General features: G+C 39.4%; 1 protein-coding gene across 8 annotated transcripts in view; it reads left to right on the top strand.

The window, feature by feature from the left end:
• Nucleotides 1-20,558, top strand: part of LOC140465031 (F-actin-uncapping protein LRRC16A-like) — a 470,304-nt gene that overhangs the window by 262,008 nt on the left and 187,738 nt on the right. For all 8 annotated transcript variants that reach the window (XM_072560843.1, XM_072560842.1, XM_072560840.1 and 5 more), the window contains exon 15: nucleotides 12,950-13,026. In XM_072560843.1, coding sequence (XP_072416944.1) covers nucleotides 12,950-13,026 — 77 coding nt within the window. The remainder of the gene's footprint in view (nucleotides 1-12,949; nucleotides 13,027-20,558) is intronic.

Below are 20,558 nucleotides of genomic sequence, written 5' to 3' on the forward strand. Positions count from 1 at the left end.
CCTCTTTCTCCTTCCCTGTCTTGGATCCATCTTTTTCTGACTGTTTCCATGTCTCTGGATCAACTTCCCCTGCTTAAACTCTTGTCTCTCCATTTGTCCCTTTTTGTCTCTGTCTGTTCTGTTCAGTTTTCCCTTCTGTATGCCTATCTCTTTCTCTGCAGTTAAGTATTCCTGGCTGTATTTCTCTTCTTTTGTTCTGTGTTCACTTAAAGTCGTAGTCATAGAGATGTAGAGCATGGAAACAGACCCTTTGGTACAACCCAATCTAGTCCCACCTGCCAGCACCTGGCTCATGTCCCTCCAAACCCTTCCTATTCATATACCCATCCAAATGCCTCTTAAATGTTGCAATTGTACCACCATCCACCATATCCTGTGGCAGCTCATTCCATACACGTACTACTCTCTGCGTGAAAAGGTTGCCCCTTGGGTCTCTTTTATATCTTTCCCCTCTCGCCCTAAACCTATGCCCTCTAGTTCTGGACTCCTCCACCCCAGGGAAAAGACTTTGTCTATTTATCCTATCCATGCTCCTCATAATTTTGTAAATCTCTATAAGGTCACCCCTCAGCCTCCGACGCTCCAGGGAAAACAGCCCCAGCCTGTTTAACCTCTCCCTGTAGCTCAGATCCTCCAACCCTGGCAACATCCTTGTAAATCTTTTCTGAACCCTTTCAAGTTTCACAACATCTTTCCGATAGGAAGGAGACCAGAATTGCATGCAATATTCCAACAGTGGCCTAACCAATGTCCTGTACAGCTGCAACATGACCTCCCAACTCCTGTACTCAATACTCTGACCAATAAAGGAAAGCATACCAAACGCCGCCTTCACTATCCTATCTACTTGAAACTCCACTTTCAAGGAGCTATGAACCTACACTCCAAGGTCTTTTTGTTCAGCAACACTCCCTAGGACCTTACCATTAAGTCCTGCTAAGATTTGCTTTCCCAAAATGCAGCACCTCGCGTTTATCTGAATTAAACTCCATCTGCCACTTCTCAGCCCATTGGCCCATCTGGTCCAGATCCTGTTGTAATCTGAGGTAACCCTCTTTGCTGTCCACTACATCTCCAATTTTGGTGTCATCTGCAAACTTACTAACTGTACCTCTTATGCTCACATTTAAATCATTTATGTAAATGACAAAAAGTAGAGGGCCCAGCACCGATCCTTGTGGCACTCCACTGGTCACAGGCCTCCAGTCTGAAAAACAACCCTCCACCATCACCCTCTGTCTTCTACCTTTGAGCCAGTTCTGTATCCAAATGGCTAGTTCTCCCTGTGTTCCATGAGATCTAACCTTGCTAATCAGTCTCCCATGGGGAACCCTTGTCGAACGCCTTACTGAAGTCCGTATAGATCACATCTACTGCTCTTCCCTCATCAATCTTCTTTGTTACTTCTTCAAAAAACTCAATCAAGTTTGTGAGACATGATTTCCCACGCACAAAGCCATGTTGACTATCCCTAATCAGTCCTTGCCTTTCCAAATACATGTACATCCTGTCCCTCAGGATTCCCTCCAACAACTTGCCCACCACCGAGGTCAGGCTCACCCGTCTATAGTTGCCTGGCATATCTTTACCGCCCTTCTTAAACAGTGGCACCACGTTTGCCTACCTCCAGTCTTCTGGCACCTCACCTGTGACTATCAATGATACAAATATTTCAGCAAGAGGCCCAGTTATCACTTCTCCAGCTTCCCACAGAGTTCTCGGGTACACCTGATCAGGTCCTGGGGATTTATCCACCTTTAATTGTTTCAAGACATCCAGCACTTCTTCCTCTGTAATCTGGTCATTTTGCAAGATGTCACCATCTATTTCCCTACAGTCTATATCTTTCATATCCTTTTCCACAGTAAATACTGATGCAAAATATTCATTTAGTATTTCCCCCATTTTCTGTGGCTCCACACAAAGGCCTTGCTGATCGTTGAGGGACCCTATTCTCTCCCCAGTTACCCTTTTGTCCTTAATATATTTGTAAAAACCCTTTGGATTCTCCTTAATTCTATTTGCCAAAGCTGTCTCATGTCCCCGTTTTGCCCTCCTGATTTCCCTCTTAAGTATACTCCTAATTTCTTTATACTCTAAGGATTCACTCGATCTATCCTGTCTGTACCTGACATATGCTTCCTTCTTTTTCTTAACCAAACCCTCAATTCCTTTAGTCATCCAGCATTCCCTATACCTACCAGCCTTCCCTTTCACTCTGACAGGAATATACTTTCTCTGGATTCTTGTTATCTTATTTCTGAAGGCTTCCCATTTTCCAGCCGTCCCTTTACCTGCGAACATCTGCCTCCAATCAGCTTTCGAATGTTCTTGCCTAATACCGTCAAAATTGGCCTTTCTCCAATTTAGAACTTCAACTTTTAGATCTGGTCGATCCTTTTCCATCACTATTTTAAAACGAATAGAATTATGGTTGCTGGCCCCAAAGTGCTCCCCCACTGACACCTCAGTCACCTGCCCTGCCTTATCTCCCAAGAGTCGGTCATGTTTTGCACCTTGTCTAACAGGTACATCCACATACTGAATAAGAAAATTGTCTTGTACATATTTAAGAAATTCCTCTCCATCTAAACCTTTAACACTATGGCAGTCCCAGTTGATGTTTGGAAAGTTAAAATCCCCTACCATAACTACCCTCTTATTCTTACAGATAGCTGAGATCTTCTTACAAGTTTATTTCTCAATTTCCCTCTGACTATTGGGGGGTCTATAAGACAATCCCAATAATGTGATCATCCCTTTCTTATTTCTCAGTTCCACCAAAATAACTTCCCTGGATGTATTTCCAGGAATATCCTCCCTCAGTACAGCTGTAATGCTATCCCTTATCAAAAATGCCACTCCCCCTACTCTCTTGCCTCCCTTTCTATCCTTCCTGTAGCATTTGTATCCTGGAACATTAAGCTGCCAGTCCTGCCCATCCCTGAGCCATGTTTCTGTAATTGCGATGATATCCCAGTCCCATGTTCCTAACCATGCACTGAGTTCATCTGCCTTCCCTGTTAGGCCCCTTGCATTGAAATAAATGCAGTTTAATTTATTAGTCCTACCTTGTCCCTGCCTGCCCTGACTGTTTGACTCACTTCTGTTCTCAGCTGTACCCGTCTCAGATCGATCTCTTTCCTCACTATCTCCCTGAGTTCACCCCCCCCCCCCCCCCCACCTTACTAGTTTAAATCCTCCCAAGCAGTTCTTGCAAATTTCCCTCCCAGTATATTAGTCCCCTTCCAATTTAGGTGCAATCCGACCTTCTTGTACAGGTCACTTGTATCCCAAAAACATTCCAATGATCCAAAAATATGAATCCTTCTCCCATACACCAGCTCCGCAGTCATGCATTCATGTGCTCTATCCTCCTATTCCTGCCCTCACTAGCTTGTAGCACTGGGAGTAATCCAGATATTACTACCCTTGAGGACCTCCTTTTTAAATTTCTGCCTAACACTCTGTAATCTCCCTTCAGAATCTCAACCTTTCCCCTTCCAATGTCGTTCGTTCCAATGTGGACAATGACCTCCTGCTGGCCCCTCTTCCCCCGTGAGAACATTCTGCACCCTCTCTGAGACATCGTTGATCCTGGCACCAGGGAAACAGCACACCATTCTGCTTTTTCTCTGCTGGCCACAGAAACATCTGTCTGTAATTCGGACCACAGAATCCCCTAAAACAATTGATCTCTTGGAAGCTGACGTACCCCTCGTTGCATTAGAGGCAGTCTCAATACCAGAAACTTGGCTGTTTGTGCTACGTTCCCCTGAGAATCCATCACCCCCTACATTTTCCAAAACAGCATACCTGTTTGAAATGGGTATATCTTCAAATGACTCCTGCACTACCTCTCTCACCCTTCCTGGAGTTGACCCATCTATGTGACTATATCTGAAACCCCACCCCTTCCTATAACTGCCATCCATCACATACTGTTGCTATTGCAAATTCCTCATCGCTTCTATCTGTCTCTCCAACCAATCCACTCGTTTGTTCGTTCTATTTTAAGGCTTCATCTTGTCTTTATTTCTATAGCCACAGCTGGCATCGAGAGAGACAACATTGGTGGTATCCAGGTGGGAGAAAGTGCATTGATGCCTAACTTAGTAACTAGGCAAGACTGAGATATTAGGGACCTTGAGTGGGGCAGGGAGAACCCATCTTTGTGGAGTTGAGATTACAGGATTTGTGGCATGTTAACTGAGATACAGTCATGTAGTGTATACATCAGGGTTTCCAATAAAGATTTTCTGCTGGATTCTAATCTGTCCATCGATTAGGTGACAGGCTGATTTGGTCTGATCCACCTTGGGATGTAAGGCCATCATTTCTTCTTGCTCCAACCTTGGCCTCATTTGATTAGTTTTCTTTCCTTTTGGCATTGTAGCTCTTAACTTTTCTCGCCTTAGTTCAGAATCTCTAGTTACCTTAAAGTAAGCAGCTAAATGCCTTTTTAATAAAACCAGTACATATGCAAACTTGATAACCTTGGAAAACCTACCGTCTGTTCATAGCCAAATATATTGTTCTGCGATTTGAGGATGTAATGCTAGAGCCTTTAATAAACAAGAACCACCAGCAGTTGCGTGCACAATATTCTTACCTACCTGTGTTCCAGCATAAATCAATGTTTCCTGGTAATATGACATCAAATCTTAGTGAAATGCTGTACTGCACAATGTCTCATTGGACCAATCTTTTGTTCGTGCTGAAATGCGTAAGCTTATTTCTTGGATTTTGGCAGCTTTACAATATTGCACTTGTTTGAATGGAGTTAAATCCATGGGAAATGATATTTGAAAAGATTAGAGAGGGTTCACAGGCAGTGCCTGCACACCCATCAGAATTGCCTATAGGAGATGGAAAATTATTTGCTGTGTACCAGCAATTACTGACCATTGTTCCATGCCAGTTTTACTCCCTGCTGAAAGCCCAGAGGGTGGAATTTATTCAGTTGTTAGGAGCTATTCACAGTCATGCAGCCTATAATATAAATTCTTGAGGAAGGAGTGAAATGTGTCCTCTTTTGCACTATGTCAACAGCAGATTGGTTTCTCAGCAGATTAGTAAATCATTCAAGCTGAAGATTGAATCCAGGTGGGACATTTTGTGATGTTTTTCCTGTGTTGAAGGTGCTATGGATTACAATAGAAACAGAAAATATTGGAAATAATTAGGTCTGACAACATCTGCAGAAAGAAGGAAAGAAAGAGTTAACATTTCAGTTTGATAACCTGTCATCAGATCTGTCGAGTATTTCCAGTGTTTTCCTTTATATCAAATTTATGACCTTTTGCTTTTCAGTGCAAGTTGTACACTGCTAAAGGAGATGCCTCCATTCTTTCCAACTTTTTATTCCTTTGAACCACGTTGGATCTATAACACTACTACTGTTATTCTCACCTGGAAGGTAGACAAGCTGAACTGCCTTCTTGAACCACTGCAGTCTCTGTCCTATGAACAGACCAAGATGCCCTTGGGGAGGGAATTCCAGGATTGCATTTGACCACGTAAAGTCCTCTGTTGACCCAAGAGTGGATGAAGAGCCCGATGACTCCCCGCCACATGTATAATTGTGAAGGTGACAAGGGCTATGCGATGCTGCAGGTTTGATTTTAACAATACGCTGGAAGTTTACTTACCCTAAAATGAAGATAAAATAGGATAAAACCAAGCTATTTACTTATGACACAATTTCTAAGATTTCAAAACATACAACAAAATAAAATCTCATCAATCCAAAGCAATCACTTTCCAGGACTCAAATACCAGAGAGATTTCCCTGTCACACCTACAGGTTTGACTTAACTGTTTTAACTCTTGGTCTTGAATGTTTGAAAGTTTTTTCCTTTTTGATAAGGTGACTTAGAACTAAACATGAAAGCAGACGTTGGTCGAAATGGACTTTAACAAGGCCTTTGACCAGATTCCGCATGCCTGTCAGCTTCAGTTCATAAGCTGTATTTCCAGTTCCCTCTGCTTCTGCATGAATGTTATCTTTGTATCCTTTATGTTTATATTGCGTCTCCTTTTACCCCTTAAAATTAATAACTTCAAAGCTTGCTGCATTAACTTGCACCTGCCATATGATTGCCCATTCTATCAACTGTTCTATGTCTTCTTTAGGTCAGTCCACACAGTTCACAGTATTTCAGAGAGGTTTTTTTTGTCAACCACAAATTTATAAATTGTACCCATGCCCCCATGTTAAAGTTATCAATTTTTATCAGTGAGAACCAATACTAATCTTGGAAATTTAGGCTATATAACTTAATCTGTCTGAAAAATGACTATTAATCACAAGCCTTGATTTCCTGTGATGTGACCAAATTTGTCGTTAATCTGCCACTGTCACTGTCATTTTAATTCCACGTTTTCTGATTTTGTTAGCAACCAATTATGGAGCATGTTTTCAAACACTGTTTGGAAATCTATGTACACTACATCACCTGCTTAGCCTCATCAGCACTCTGTTATACTTCAAACACTAAACCAGATTAGTTAATCATGATTTACCTTTAACTGATGAGCTGAAGAGCATTAATCAAATGGAAGCAGGAGGTGCCCATTCTACCCCTTATTCTAATTTCCTATGCCTTTATCCCTAAAAGCCCTTTGCTGGGAAAAAACTTTCTAGATCCACTTTAATAATTCCTTCCAAAAATCTCAATCGAATCACAATTTAACTTTCTGTATTCCCTAGTTTACAAGCCTGGTTGATTTAAACTGCCTTCTTTACTTACCCTTTTTATTCATAGCAGCAGTTTGGGGATCTGTTCTGATTGGGGATAGGTTAATTCAGTTCGCTGAACTGCTGGTTTGCAACGCATAATGGTGCCAACAGCGTGGATTCAACTTCTGTAAAGACTGAGGTTACCATGAAGGTCCCACCTTCTCGACCTCCCTCCTGGCCTGAAGTACAGTGACTCTCAAGTTAAATCGTTTCTTTGTAATGAGAGAGCAGCCCATGGTCTTCAGGAACGATGATGATTTTTCTTATTATTTCGAAGATGTAGTGTCCGGAATACTACCGAGTAATTCTGATATGATCTAACAAGTGCGTCGTTATAGAGTTTTCTATTTCCTTCATCATATTGTGCATCACTAGTGATAAAGACTAATGTTACATTAGCCTTTTTGTTTATTTTTTCTACTGGACTAATGTATTTCAGTGATCTGTATGTGAACTCCAAAATCTCTCTTTGCAGCTTTTCACTATTTGAAAAATACAGGAGCCATCCTTTTTGTCCAAAATGGATGAACTCACGCCTTACTGATATTGAAGTCCATCTACCATGATTTTGCCCACTCATTCATTTAATTAATAAACGTCTCTGCAATTCTTTTGCTACTATCTGCATTACATTGGCATTGACACACTTGGATAGATAGCTCCTTATTGTGTTATCTAAATTAATACAGTTCAACCTGGGGTCAACGAGAATATTTCTGCTGGAATGTTTGAAACAATGTTCTAGCTGGATCTGCCCCTGCCCTATCACCTCTTACAACTATAAAGAGACCATACCTTTTTTTTCAAAATATGAACCAAACATGAAAAGAATGGGATTGGCTTTAAAAAGGGGAAAATACAAGGGTCTGTTTGCAATTTTGGAGCTAACTGGTGCATATGAAGCAATGTCACTTTTGTGGGCAGATGTCAAGACAAAAAGGCACCACCTTGTGTTCAGGGCACTTTGCTGTCCAGAGTCAGATTTTGATTGGTTAGAGTTATGTGCTCAGAGGTCTATGTAGTAATATCTTTCTGATTAGTTTGGCTGTACAGGCTGTTCTGATATAATGTGATAATCCTGTTCCTGTGCGATCCTGCATTATAAGAAAATTGCACAGTAGCAGCACCATTTTAAACCAATGGGATAGGAATCATGTTATAGCCAAGACCGGTAAGGAAAGTTTGTGTTCTATAAACGATGGTCTAAATTCTTCAATTGTGTTACAACCATTTCACGTTGAAGAAAAGTGCGTTAGAGCAGAGCCGACTGTAATTTATCACAAACCCTGTGAGGGGGAATGATAACAGCAGAAAACTGAAGGGCCCAGCTGCTATCAACCTCAAAACCTATCTCTTTGTTCACTTGCTATGAAAATTTGCCTTCATTAACTCTATCAAAACAACAAGGAAAAACTACTTTGAATTGCTAAGGAAAAATCCTAAAATCCAAAGGGAAAAGAAAGACCTGGAATTCAACTTAGCTATCTAAATTAAAGACTGATCATTGCTGTGTGGATAACATCAAAACATCATTGAAGAATCAAAAGGAATGTGAAACCACCTCATTTAGCTTTGGGGTTTTGAACTGGTGAAATATAACTCAATATTTATGGGGTTTTTTGTGTGTCTGGGAATTTCTAGAAGGGGTAAATCGAAGTCATGCTAATTAATGATCCTGTCATTTCATTCTTGTTAAACTTTCAAGTGTTAGAATAAATAGCTACTTTTCATGTTACTGAGGAAAACAGAGTATCGTTTGCTTTTATCTTGAGTAGCAGTCAGAGGCAAACAATTTGGTAGCTCCATTAAATTTTAAGGTTTGTTAGAATGCTGGGAATTATGGGGCTTGGTTTCCAGTATATGACTTCAGCGAGTCATGACAAAGTTTAAGGGCTCTTCCTCTCACAAGGACAATGTTAGTTTGGGTATAGAGTTGTAAGTAATCGAGGATAAAAGGACAGGCACCAACTTTTGCATAGAAATGAAATGACACTAGACGTTGCTGAAGCCTTTCTGCAGATTGAATTTGGGAGGCAATAACCTAGTGGAATTGTTGTTGCACTAGTAATCCAGTGAACCAAGTCTTATTCTGCAGTCCCAAGTTCAAATCCCACCATGTAAGGTGGTGGAATTTGAATTCAATAAAAATATATAGACCTGAAAGTCTTAACAGTGACCATGACAACATTGTCAATTCTTCAGTTTAAAACAAAAACACCAGTTTATTAACATCCTTTCAATGAAGATTTGATTTATTGTTATCACATGTACCTGAGCACAGTGGAAAGTTTTGTTTTGCTAGCAGTACAGTCAGATAAGAATGTACAAGGACTCACCAATCATTGTGTATTTGTACAGATTGAGGCATACAGGGCTTCGGCTGCATTGGAGGTACACAAAAGAGCGATCAACACTAGATTTGAAAACCTAGAGGTCCATTCAGCAGTCTAATAACCCAGGGAAGAAGCTGTTTTTTGAACTTGTTGGTCCATGTGTTCAAGTTTCTGTATTTTCTGAACATTGCCATCCTTACCTGGCCTGGCCTACATGTGACTCCAGACTAACAGAAATGTGTTTAACTCTTGACCACCTTCTGAGATGGCCTAGAAAGCCACCCATTTGAATCCAAGGGATGGACAGTAAATGATGGCCCAGCTAGTGATGTCCATATTCCACGAGTGAATAAATTCTTTTAAAAAGAGATGTCTCTGACAAAAATACTAGTGATCACAAGAGTCAAGTTTATGAGTTAGCAAGCAACTTAGAAGTGGAAATACTGAGAAGGCAGATTAATTGAACTACTAACAAAGCAAATAGTGAGACATTGAAGTCAATTAATATTGAGTGACAATTCAAGTTAATAAATGAAACTGATTGAGTTAGAGCAGGATATGAAAAGAATGGAAATGGATTTGGAAAGACATGAACGAGGAATCAAGGAGAAAATCAAAGAAAAACAATTTGAACTTAAAATGATGCTTTTGGAATACGAGATCTTAGAAGCCAAAGAAGGTTGTCATGAAGAAAATGCTAGTCATAAGCATTTTCTTACAAGATTTTAATTTAAGTTTGTACAGGCCCTACCAGAAAAAGGATGTGGAAGTATTCTTTGACATCTGATAAAACAGCAAGACAAATGATTGATTGCAAACTGGATATTCCCCAAGCCAAGTAAATTGACATGTGCACATACATTGTCAGTAAGGATTATAATACTGTAAACCAGGCTGGTCTGATGCATTCAGGTAAGGTTTTGGAATTTGAGGAAACAGTCTGGATGAACCTACATTAAATTTGAAAGCATTAGATTGTAAAGCAAACTTCTTGTTGACCGGCACCTTTGGGACCAGGAGTGTGCCAGTTGATTAAATATTCTGGATAATCGAGAGTCCCACATAATCAGTGTAAAGGCACAACCTAAGTTATAGAAACGCCATTCTGTTGGGGACGGATAAAAACACATCACTGGTACATTTTATTTACAGCATCAGTCATTTAGGTAATAATACAATTTTGTTTTAAATAAAATTTATTAGCAGAGAGCCTTCTCACTCACATTCCCAACTGTCAATTGTATGTACATGAGTAATAGTCGATCTCATGTAAATGTTGACCCCCTATTTTTGGCCAAATAACCTGGAATTTTCCATATATCTCATGTAAAAGTTGACCTTCGTTCTTCACAGATAACAGATCAACATTTATGAGTCAGTGTGCCAGCCGTCACATCCCGCTCCGGTTTTCCAGTCTGCCGGTTGTTCTGCTCTGCTCCCAGTCTTTCGGTCCGCTGGCTGTTGTGTTTCTGCTCTGGGGTTTTCAGAATTACCATCATTCTTTTTGTTTTTTCTTTATTCATTTACAGATCAGTTGGGCTTTTGCTGATGATATGGCATGAATTTTAACGGACATGAATTTCAGCCCCTCAAAAGTAGTATCCATGTAATAGTCAGCCGCATAAATTTGACCTTATAAAGTAGTCAAAAAATTTGACTATTACTCAAGTATAGTTTGCATAATACAGTAAATTTTGGAATATGTGTAGATAATTTTTGCCAGTTTATGAAGAGTGCTGGTCATAAGATATTGTTAAAACGTATGCTGTAATTTGGATAGGTTGATACAAGCATTAGGAGTAAATACTAAGTATGAGACTCTCAGAACGTTCTCTGAGAATTTAAAACTCATTACCTTTTCTAATAAGAACCAAGATTATACTGGGTGACTGAAAGGGTTGATGGGGAAGAAAGGGGCTACAAGGATCGAAATGGAGAAAAAAGAAGATATAAGGTGGTGACAGGGGAGAGAGAGAGAGAGCTGAAAGTGGGGTAGGGGAAGAAGAGGTTTCGATGGGAGAGAAAATGGAAGCTGCAAGAGGCAATGGGGAAAAGTTGTGAGAGGGGGAGGCTGCAATAGGTGGCAAGAGAGTGAAGCTACAAAAGATGAGGCATTGAAGGGAGGTTGAAAGTCAGAACAGGTTTGAACACTTCAATAAAAGAATACTCTGCTAACTAGGAGCCATGAAAACTTGAAATCGTTATGGTAATGAATTGCTTGCAAATAATTTTGGAATCTCTATTTATGGCCACATCTGTTCAGGAGCTCCTGTATGAGGAAGAATATATTGGATGCTATTGTGAAAAAAAGACCTAGCATTCAGTTCATTTATATGCAGTACGAAGGTGAAAACTGCCAGATTAAAAGTGTCTGGTCTTGTGCATATGCAATGAAAACGCATTGGCCGTTCCCTTACCCCGGTCTGTAAAAGGTGGTGTTTGCATTGCTCATTATCTCCCATTCCTTAAGATTAAAAATTTGAACAACTCGGAAAAAAAACAGTTTATCCCATTCTCTATAGTCCTTAAAAGTGTCCCTCAATACTATTTGAAATTACACTAACACTTTTGGACCCACAAGCTCAAAAATAACAAATGCACAAGACCACGCGCAAGTTTTCTTCCAAACTATACATCACCCTGACTTGGAACTTAACACTGTAGCTTCACTTGCAGATTCAAATCGTTGAACTGCCCTCCTAACAAAACTATGGATCCACCACACCAAATGGACTGCAGCATCTCCCCTCTCTATGGCAATTAGGAACCCTTTATTGCACATGCTGTTTATCAGACCACCTGGAACATCTGAACTCTATATGTATTAAATTGTAAACTGGTTTTCAGCAAATCACAGCAGGTCAGAGATTGTGGTTTCAACTTTGAACTCCACTCAGAACTGTGTTGAACTGATTTATTTCACTTTGGGCTAAGAGAAGTATCAGTCAGGGAAATCTTAAGTACTTTTGTCTTGATTCAAATCTACATGCCCCTGTTCCTTCAAAAATGGAGGCATTAATTAAATTTTACTATGTATGTTTGAAAGCGAATCATTGCATCTCATACCTCCTGTTTAAACATATTGAAAATTTAAATTTCTGATTATCTTGTATAATATAATTTTATGTTGCTAGCATTGTGGGTGGCACGGTGGCACAGTGGTTAGCACTGCTGCCTCACAGCACCAGGGACCCGGGTTCAATTCCCACCTCAGGCAGCTGTCTGTGAGAAGTTTGCACATTCTCCCCGTGTCTACGTGGGTTTCCTCCGGGTGCTCCGGTTTCCTCCCACAGTCCAAAAAAAAATGTGCAAGTCAGGTGAATTGGCCATGCTAAATTGCCCATAGTGTTAGGTGAAGGGGTAAATGTAGGGGAATGGGTCTGGGTGGGTTGCTCTTCAGAGGGTCGGTGTGGACTTGTTGGGCCATGTGATGTGGCAAGGATGAAATTTCTATATGCCTGTGCTACGAAAAACATGTAGACTGATTATATTTGATGTTTCAATATGTTAGTCTGTCCAGAAAAGAAGTATGTTAAGCTGTGTAAGATTAGGTAACAAGTCTGATGGCAGTGATAATATGAACATTTTGGTGCAGTTTAAGGTTATTGTGCGGGCTTTACCATGATTGCTACATTGGTTTGCAATGTGCTGATGCTAATAACTAGGTAAATGTACTGCCAATGCTGACAAATGGTCTAGGAGAAATAAATACACATTTATATAGCTTCTTCATATCTTCAGTGGGTCACAGCTAATGGATTACTTTTGACCTTCAGTTTGTTCTTCTGTAAATGAGGGTTGGTTAAATTGTTTAATACTTTGAGGATTTGTGAATTATTTAATCTGTCACTCTGCTGTCTTGTGTATTTTTCAGGTGTGTGCAGCACTTCTGCGGGGCTGTTGTCAACAGCTTGCCTCTCTTCATCTGTCAAAGAGTATCTTCTCACACAGGTAGTCATTCTGTTCTTAAAGTTATTTTCTCTTTTTAGCAGGTCTTTAAAAGAACATCAACACCAAAATGATCCATGCCTTTTTTGAAAGGAGACTAAGAATGGTTTCTGTCTTAGACATGTGTAGAGTTTCATTCTGGTTACCTAGATTTTGTTTCCTTTACCCTTTTGAGGGAAAAAAGTACTCATGCAGGCGGTATAATCTGAGGACTTGGAGGGAATTGGAGACTGAGATCTGATTGTATTGGGTGAGCAGATGGGTTCAGGAGCACAGTGTAATTGTCATCATTTTTCTAGTTATTATTTTTATTTCCATTTAGCTGTGCTTCAGAGCTAGTTCCCAAAAAGTATGCAAATTCACACTAAAGAGTGTTCCCAAGAAATAAGCCTCCGGTCACAAGCATAAAATACATTTACCAGATTTGTGAAGGCTGATGGCCCTGAAGAGCTTGTTTAGCAAATATACGTTTCTGCAGTGATTAATCTTGAAAAATGTACTTCAAGTTAAATTGCTTTGGGAGAGCACAACAGTAATTTAGCACCTAAACAATATAAAACCGATAACTGTCCACCAGAAAATGGATCATAAAGAGTCCTCTGAGTCAGAGTCATTCATTGATCAGATTGCCTACTTTTAGTGTCCTCAAGGGCATCATGTTCCAAGTGATTACCACTCACATTTAAAAACAAACTGCTTCTTCACTTTTTCCCAACATTTTTCAATTCCTTTGTATTGTTTGACAGATTTAACATGAAGTACAATGTGTATTTAAATGAATTTCATTAATTTAGTTGTGAATGTAGTGGTGTGTCAAGGAGTGTGTAAAGGAGTGTTGATTAGTTTGAATTAATCATTATCAAAAGCATCTTGATTTGGAGATGCCAGTGTTGGACAGGGGTGTACAAAGTTAAAAAGCATCTTGTGTGTTATACTACTAATGTAAATCTCCAAGGAAGTCCATGTAGTCATAAAATTCTTTTGTATTCAAACTGAAGATTAAAGCCTTGGTCAGATAAGAATTAGAGCTGTTCTCCACTGAACCAGTTAACAACAATGACTGACTTGCCAGTGAGCTAATTATGTTTGTCTTCAGACATGTTCTGAGATACCTATGATCCCATGCCTCCTGACCTGCATGTAAGGATACTACCTCCACTAATTCTGATTAGTCAGGACAGTTGATTTCAAAAGCCAAGTGTAATAGAATTGTCGAATAGTCCTTAATTAAGACCCAGCCCTGCACAATGCCCACTATTCTCCCTCAACATTGTTAACCAGTCATCAATTACCTTAGTCTTTTCACTGATCTAAAGATAGGAAAAACAAACCAGAACTCTGTGTCTGTGTGAGTCCACATTAAATCATAGTTTACTGTTCCACTGCAGTCAGGCTTTACAAATTCTTCCACAAACCACACAATGTCAGCAGTGAGCCCAATGAGCTAACGAACGAACCGGAACAGTTGACACAGAGATCCACAGTGCAGCAACCAAAGAAGAACTAGTTGAATCGGACTGCTCTGGGAAGACTGCTGCCCTAGGGCCAACCTGTATGCTCAACGCCAGTTTCATCAGCTGTGCTCACAAGAGAGTGCAGAATGTCACTAAGCACAACGCAACACTATCCATACTCTCAACACCAACCACAACATTCATCAAAACAGCAAACAAAGCAGGAATTATCGTTAGGTAAAAACAATGACTGCAGATGCTAGAAACCAGAGTTTAGATTAGAGCGGTGCTGGAAAAGCACAGCAGTTCAGGCAGCATTTGAGGAGCAGTAAAATTGATGTTTCGGGCAGAGTGCCTGAAGGGTGGAGAGATAAATGAGAGGAGAAATCTTCATTATACTGAATAGAAGTGACTACTGAAAAGAAGCATTATGACAACATAACCCCACCATACTGTTCTGTGTTTGTAAAATCCTCGCTGTTCTGTTTTGACATCATCACCTTAATAACCTATGATCTCTCTACCTTTATTTAGTTTGTAAAGTTTTGGATTATTTGTTACTTTGGTTAGACCCTCGTCATGCAACTCTTATACCTATTATGTTATTCCAGCTGTTTGGTTTATCTTATTTTTGAATTTTTTTTTGTGATTATCTCTTACTTTAATTAATCGGATCATTGGTAATCCCTTCACTTGCTTTTCAGCTGTTGACACTTTAGTCACACAGTTTTACATTTTTGATCACTTACAAAGACTTATTATTTAATATTGCCATTATTTCTCTGCCTATAAATTCTATACCTGTGCACTTCTCTGCATTTCACCTGATGAAGGAGCAGCCTCCAAAGCTTGTGAAGTCAAATAAACCAGTTGGATTAGAACTTGTTGTCATTTGACTTCTGACCTCAAAATTGTATCTAATTATTTGTGAAATTTGCTGTTGAATCTGCTTCCACTGCATCTTTTTCCCAGGCAGGATATTCTAGCATACAACTCACTGCATCCAAAAAAATTCTTCGAGTCCCCAGTGTTTATGCTATGATGTGATCAAAAGGAATAAGACCAAGATTAGGCCAGTCAACCCCTCAAACCTACTCCACTGTTCACTAAAAGCATGGCGGACCTGATTGTCCACAACCTTCATTTGCCTGCCGCCTTACTTATAACTTGGACTTCCTTGTTAATCCAACATATGTGTAAGTCACGCTTGAATATAAGTCAGTAGCCCAGCTTGCACTGGGAAGAGAATTTCAAAGACTGTGAAGCCTTTGAGTGAAGATATCCGTCCTAATTACATCTCTTATTTTTAAACTATGCTTTCTAGTTCTGGATTTCCCCCTATGAGAACTTCTCAGCATCTACATGTCTGGCCTCCACTTGATCAGATGGCTTTGATCCAGATGGCTTCTCACTTTTCTAAGCTTCTATAAGCACAACCATCTGCAATCTCTGTCCATTTAAATAATAATCTGTGATTTTCCTGCCAATGTGCACAACCTCTGATTTTTTTTTTGTTTTCTTATTACCAGATTCTCAAGTGTCTTTGACTCATTTTTATGAGGAACATAGAAACAAGAATAAGCCATTCAGTCTGTTGAGCTTCGACATTTAATATGATCTTGGGCTGATTGAGCATTTCATTGAAGATTTTGTATGTCTACAGTTTCCACCCTCTTTCCATATAAAACAAATATTCTACACATTAGTTTCCATTACCCAAGTGAATAATCCCACATTTTATTCATATTATGTAAGGGACTGAATCATTTCATAAGATGTTATTGAATACAATCTTCAAAATGGTTTTGCAAGGCCAGTACTGAGTAGAGATGCTAAGAATACTATCTTATGATATAACTGTTCACTGCTCAGTGGTTAGCACTGTTGTCTCACAGCACCAGGGTTCCGGGTTCGATTCCAACCTCGGGTGACTGTCTGTGTGGAGTTTGCACATTCTCCCCAGGTGTTCCGGTTTCCTCCCACAGTCCGAAGATGTGCAGGTTAGGTGAATTGGCCATGCTTAAATTGTGAATTAGATGCAGAGGGAAATGGGTCTGGGTGGGTTACTCTTCGGAGGGTCGTGTGGACCTGTTGGGCCGAAGGGCCTGTTTCCACACAGCAGGGAATCTAATCTAATCGCGCTGCTACTTCATGTGACTCAGAGTGCAGGTCGTTCTGTTATGAAATGCCTCTTGTCAACGAGTAACACGGTTGACAAATTGGAGATGCTATTTCAGACTTTTAAAACATTTTAACGTGATTACAGTGCCAACAATTTAAGCGTGATTTTTCTATAACGCAGAGCTGCACAAGAATGCAACCATTGCATCATAGAAGAATTGACTGTAGTTCACTGTGGCAAATGAAGTGCTAGCCAACATCACATTTGTTAAAAGGATAGAAGTAATTGTTATAATGTCACTGATAAATTAATGTTGACCAAATTGATATGAAATGAGGAATTGCTGCTTTTTCATGTGCCGTAATTTCCTGTTTCACACTTTAGTGATTGAGTTGGTTAAATGGTGTACAGGTTATGTTAGCAGCTTAAATTACTTAGCTTTGTTTGTGACAAAATTGATTTTATTTCATATATTTGCTACCTACTGGAGTTGTAATGACCAGTTAACAATTTTGGGAAGGTAAATTTCTATATTGAAGTTATTCAGTTGTGTTTTCTTAAGCGCTGTTGTTGCAAAACATGGTCAATTCCTGGAATTTAAAATTTGCTGCAATAGGAGGAAATTAAATTAGACATATATCCTCGAAAAGAGAAGGTAGGTCAGATGTGATTTTAAATCCAACAAATGAGGGTTTTAAGAATGTAATTTTGATTTGATGGCTACCTCTTTCAGTCCAATGATAATACCAGCCAGCTAGCTTCACTGCTGCCCTTTAGGGAGGGAAACTGTCACCCTTACCTGCTTTGGACTACGTGTGACTCCAGACCTGCAACAATGTGGTTGACTCTCAAGTGCCCTATGGGATGGACAATTAATGCTGGCCTACCTGGTGATGCCCTCATCCCATGAATAATTTTTTTTTAAAAAAGGCTAAACAACAAATGAATCCAGTGTTGTAGTCTTGATGGCTACAGGCTCAAGGCAAGTATTCTAAGCTGAAATAATGATTTATGATTTGGACCAATTTCTAAATGACTGATCCTTTTTGAATCTGAGGTATTAGTCAATTTAAAATGCACAAAGTCCAGGGAGCACATGGCTATTCTGTTCAAAGTGAAATGTCTGTCAGAAGATGGAAAAGAAGCTAATCTGTGAAATATGCAAGACAAAAAAAAATGCTTTGAATTTTGAAGATACTGTTTAGGTTAATTTTATTCCTACTGTGGTAAGAAATATTAGAATCTTTTATCACTTTCTCTCATGAAAGGATGATGACTGCTATTGTTAAAATACTGTAATTATAGTGCTTCTCCATCTTTAGTAAATCAAATTTGTACTAATCAAATTTAAGATGAGCATTGATGTAATGGTTTACTCTTCCACAGATGGGAGTAATTATATGTGACATTGCTTTTAGCTATTGATCACTAAATAATTACCAAACAAGATTTTGCTGTTTTTCTGCTGGGCATATTAACCAAGGTTGTTTTCTTGCTTTAAGATTGTGAAAATGTTCCATAAAACAAGTAGTGATTCCCCCAGATTTCCTTTGACCTCCACCTACTGATCATGATTCCCCTTTCTCCCCATCTTCCCTCTCCCCACACTAATCACAAGCTTTGCTAGGCAAGTTGTGATCCGATCCTCTCTTGCCCACCTCTTTTATTTTCCCCCACACCTACCCCTGGTTGCCAAGCAAAGTTCCCTGCACCCTGTGTACTTATGTAAGCATTGGCACTGATGAGTTCTCTTCTTTATTGTTGTGGGTATGCTATGTTCCTGCCACCCATGCCACATTATCAATGCAATGTGTCAAAATGAATATTGTATCTGTGAGAATCACTTGAAAGTGTGAATTGAAAAATAAAAATTGCTGAGCCATATCCAGAAGGAGAGAACAAAGATTTTGACACCTCCTGTGTCCCTTAGCATCATTGTAAAATTGTTCTTAATCAATTGTCCTTAATATTAAGGTTTGCTTAGTGTACAGTCATAAAGACATCAGCCGTTTTCAAATGTCAGTTCCTTCGGGTTTCAGAAGTAGGAGAGGATTCAATCAGTCCAGATAGTAGGGTGGAGTCTGTAAAATTGTAAGCAATTTCCATCTGCCGGCAATTTCTCCTACTGATAACTGTTCTCATTAGTACAGGCTAAAGGTGGAGGATATCTATTTGAATTATGAGCTTAGAGGGTGGCTGAAAATTCGCATTCTCAAATTTGTGTGGGCTATGAAGAAAGTGCCTTCTGACACCTTCACTGATTCTAACCAGTACGTACCTAACTTGTTTCCCATTGCTACAAATAAAATGTCATGTCATGGAATGGAGGGTTTGAGTTATAAGGAAAGGCTAGGGCTTCTTTTCTTGGAGTAAAGGAGGTTGAGGCATGACCTTAGAGGTTAGCAAAATCATGAGGGGCAGAGATAAGGTGAATAATAAAGGTCTTTTTCCCAAGATAGGGGAGTTCAAAACTAGACGGCATAGGTTTAAGATGAGAAAGCTTTATAAGGGACCCATGGGACAACTATTTCATGCAGAAAGTAGTGTGTATATGGATGAATTGACAGAGGAAGTGGTAGATGCAGGTGCAGTTATATCATTTAAAAGACATTTGGACAGGTACATGAATAGGACATACTTAGAGGGATGCGGGTCAAATGTAGGCAAATGAGACAAGTTTAGTTTGGGAAACCTGGTCAGCACGGACAAATTGGACAGAAGGGTCTGTTTCTGTGCTGTATCATTCTATGACTCTAAACTGTTGTACAACACACTCACATTTATGATATCTAAGGAGTTATCCCAAGTGTTAAAATTTTCACCTCAAATTTGCAAGTTAAATATAATTAACCTGTCATCAGATCTGCTGTAAAAATAGAGAAAAAGATACAACTACTGGAAATATGAAATTGGATTAGTGATAAAGAACTAATCATTCTTATTCTTCTCATGTCTGAGAGGGGACACACTCAACTTTCTGTGATATGCCCAACCAAAGTCTCACGAAACATTTCTTCTATGTTTTAATTATTTCTTTCAGAGGATACAGAAATAATACTGGTGGTATGTTCTTGCAAGGTCAAGAGTGTTGTACTGATAGATGGCTTTTCAGATAGTGACCTCTTATTACTTCTTCAGAGTTAAGCTGTGTAAATGGATTGAATATCCAGATCAGTTTTTCTGTAGCACTCTCATAGGTCAGATTACATTAAAAGCTAACTCTCATATTATGTAAACCATAGATTTTGAAGCCAGGACAAAAGAATATTGTCCTTCATAAATCATAATAATTTGGCAGTTTCCAAAAGAGATTGATGAGAATGAAGGCGATGTTATTGATAGCAAAAGTTTGTTTGGGATTTATTTGTGCAAAGATATAAAGTATCGATACATGCCAGTAAGTCCAATAAGTTAATATAAGCAATTGTAACAGGAGTAGACCAGACAACCCTGTGAGCCTGCTATGCAACCAATAACATTGTGGATGATCTTCTATCTCAGCTGCACTATTCTGTATTATACCCAATCCCTGGATTCCCTAGTGCTCTATAATCCATTGATATTTCCAGAACCCAACTACTAAATACACAAACTTCACCGTTTACAAATTATAATCCTTTGAGTGAACAAATTGCTTCTCCTCTTGAACCCAAATGATTAGTTTTTCTGAGACTACTATCTCTTTTCAGGAGAAATATTCTCCCAACAACGACCATATTTAAGTCCTAGAAGAATTTTGACTATTTGAATGAGATCATCTCTGGCCCTCTCAAACTCTGGCAAATGCATTCCAATTTTGCTTAATCCTGGGGTTGAATTTTTAGCCCTATTGTGGGCAACCGCAGAGTCAACAAGTGGAAAAACTCTCCCTATCAGCTAACAAGCTGGTTTCCCATCACCACCCTGCCCAGAGTGATTTTAACCAGAAGTGGAAGAATGGGAAAAGCAGCTGAGTTACC

Source organism: Chiloscyllium punctatum, chromosome 41, assembly GCF_047496795.1.
Source record: "Chiloscyllium punctatum isolate Juve2018m chromosome 41, sChiPun1.3, whole genome shotgun sequence".
NCBI lineage: Eukaryota > Metazoa > Chordata > Chondrichthyes > Orectolobiformes > Hemiscylliidae > Chiloscyllium > Chiloscyllium punctatum.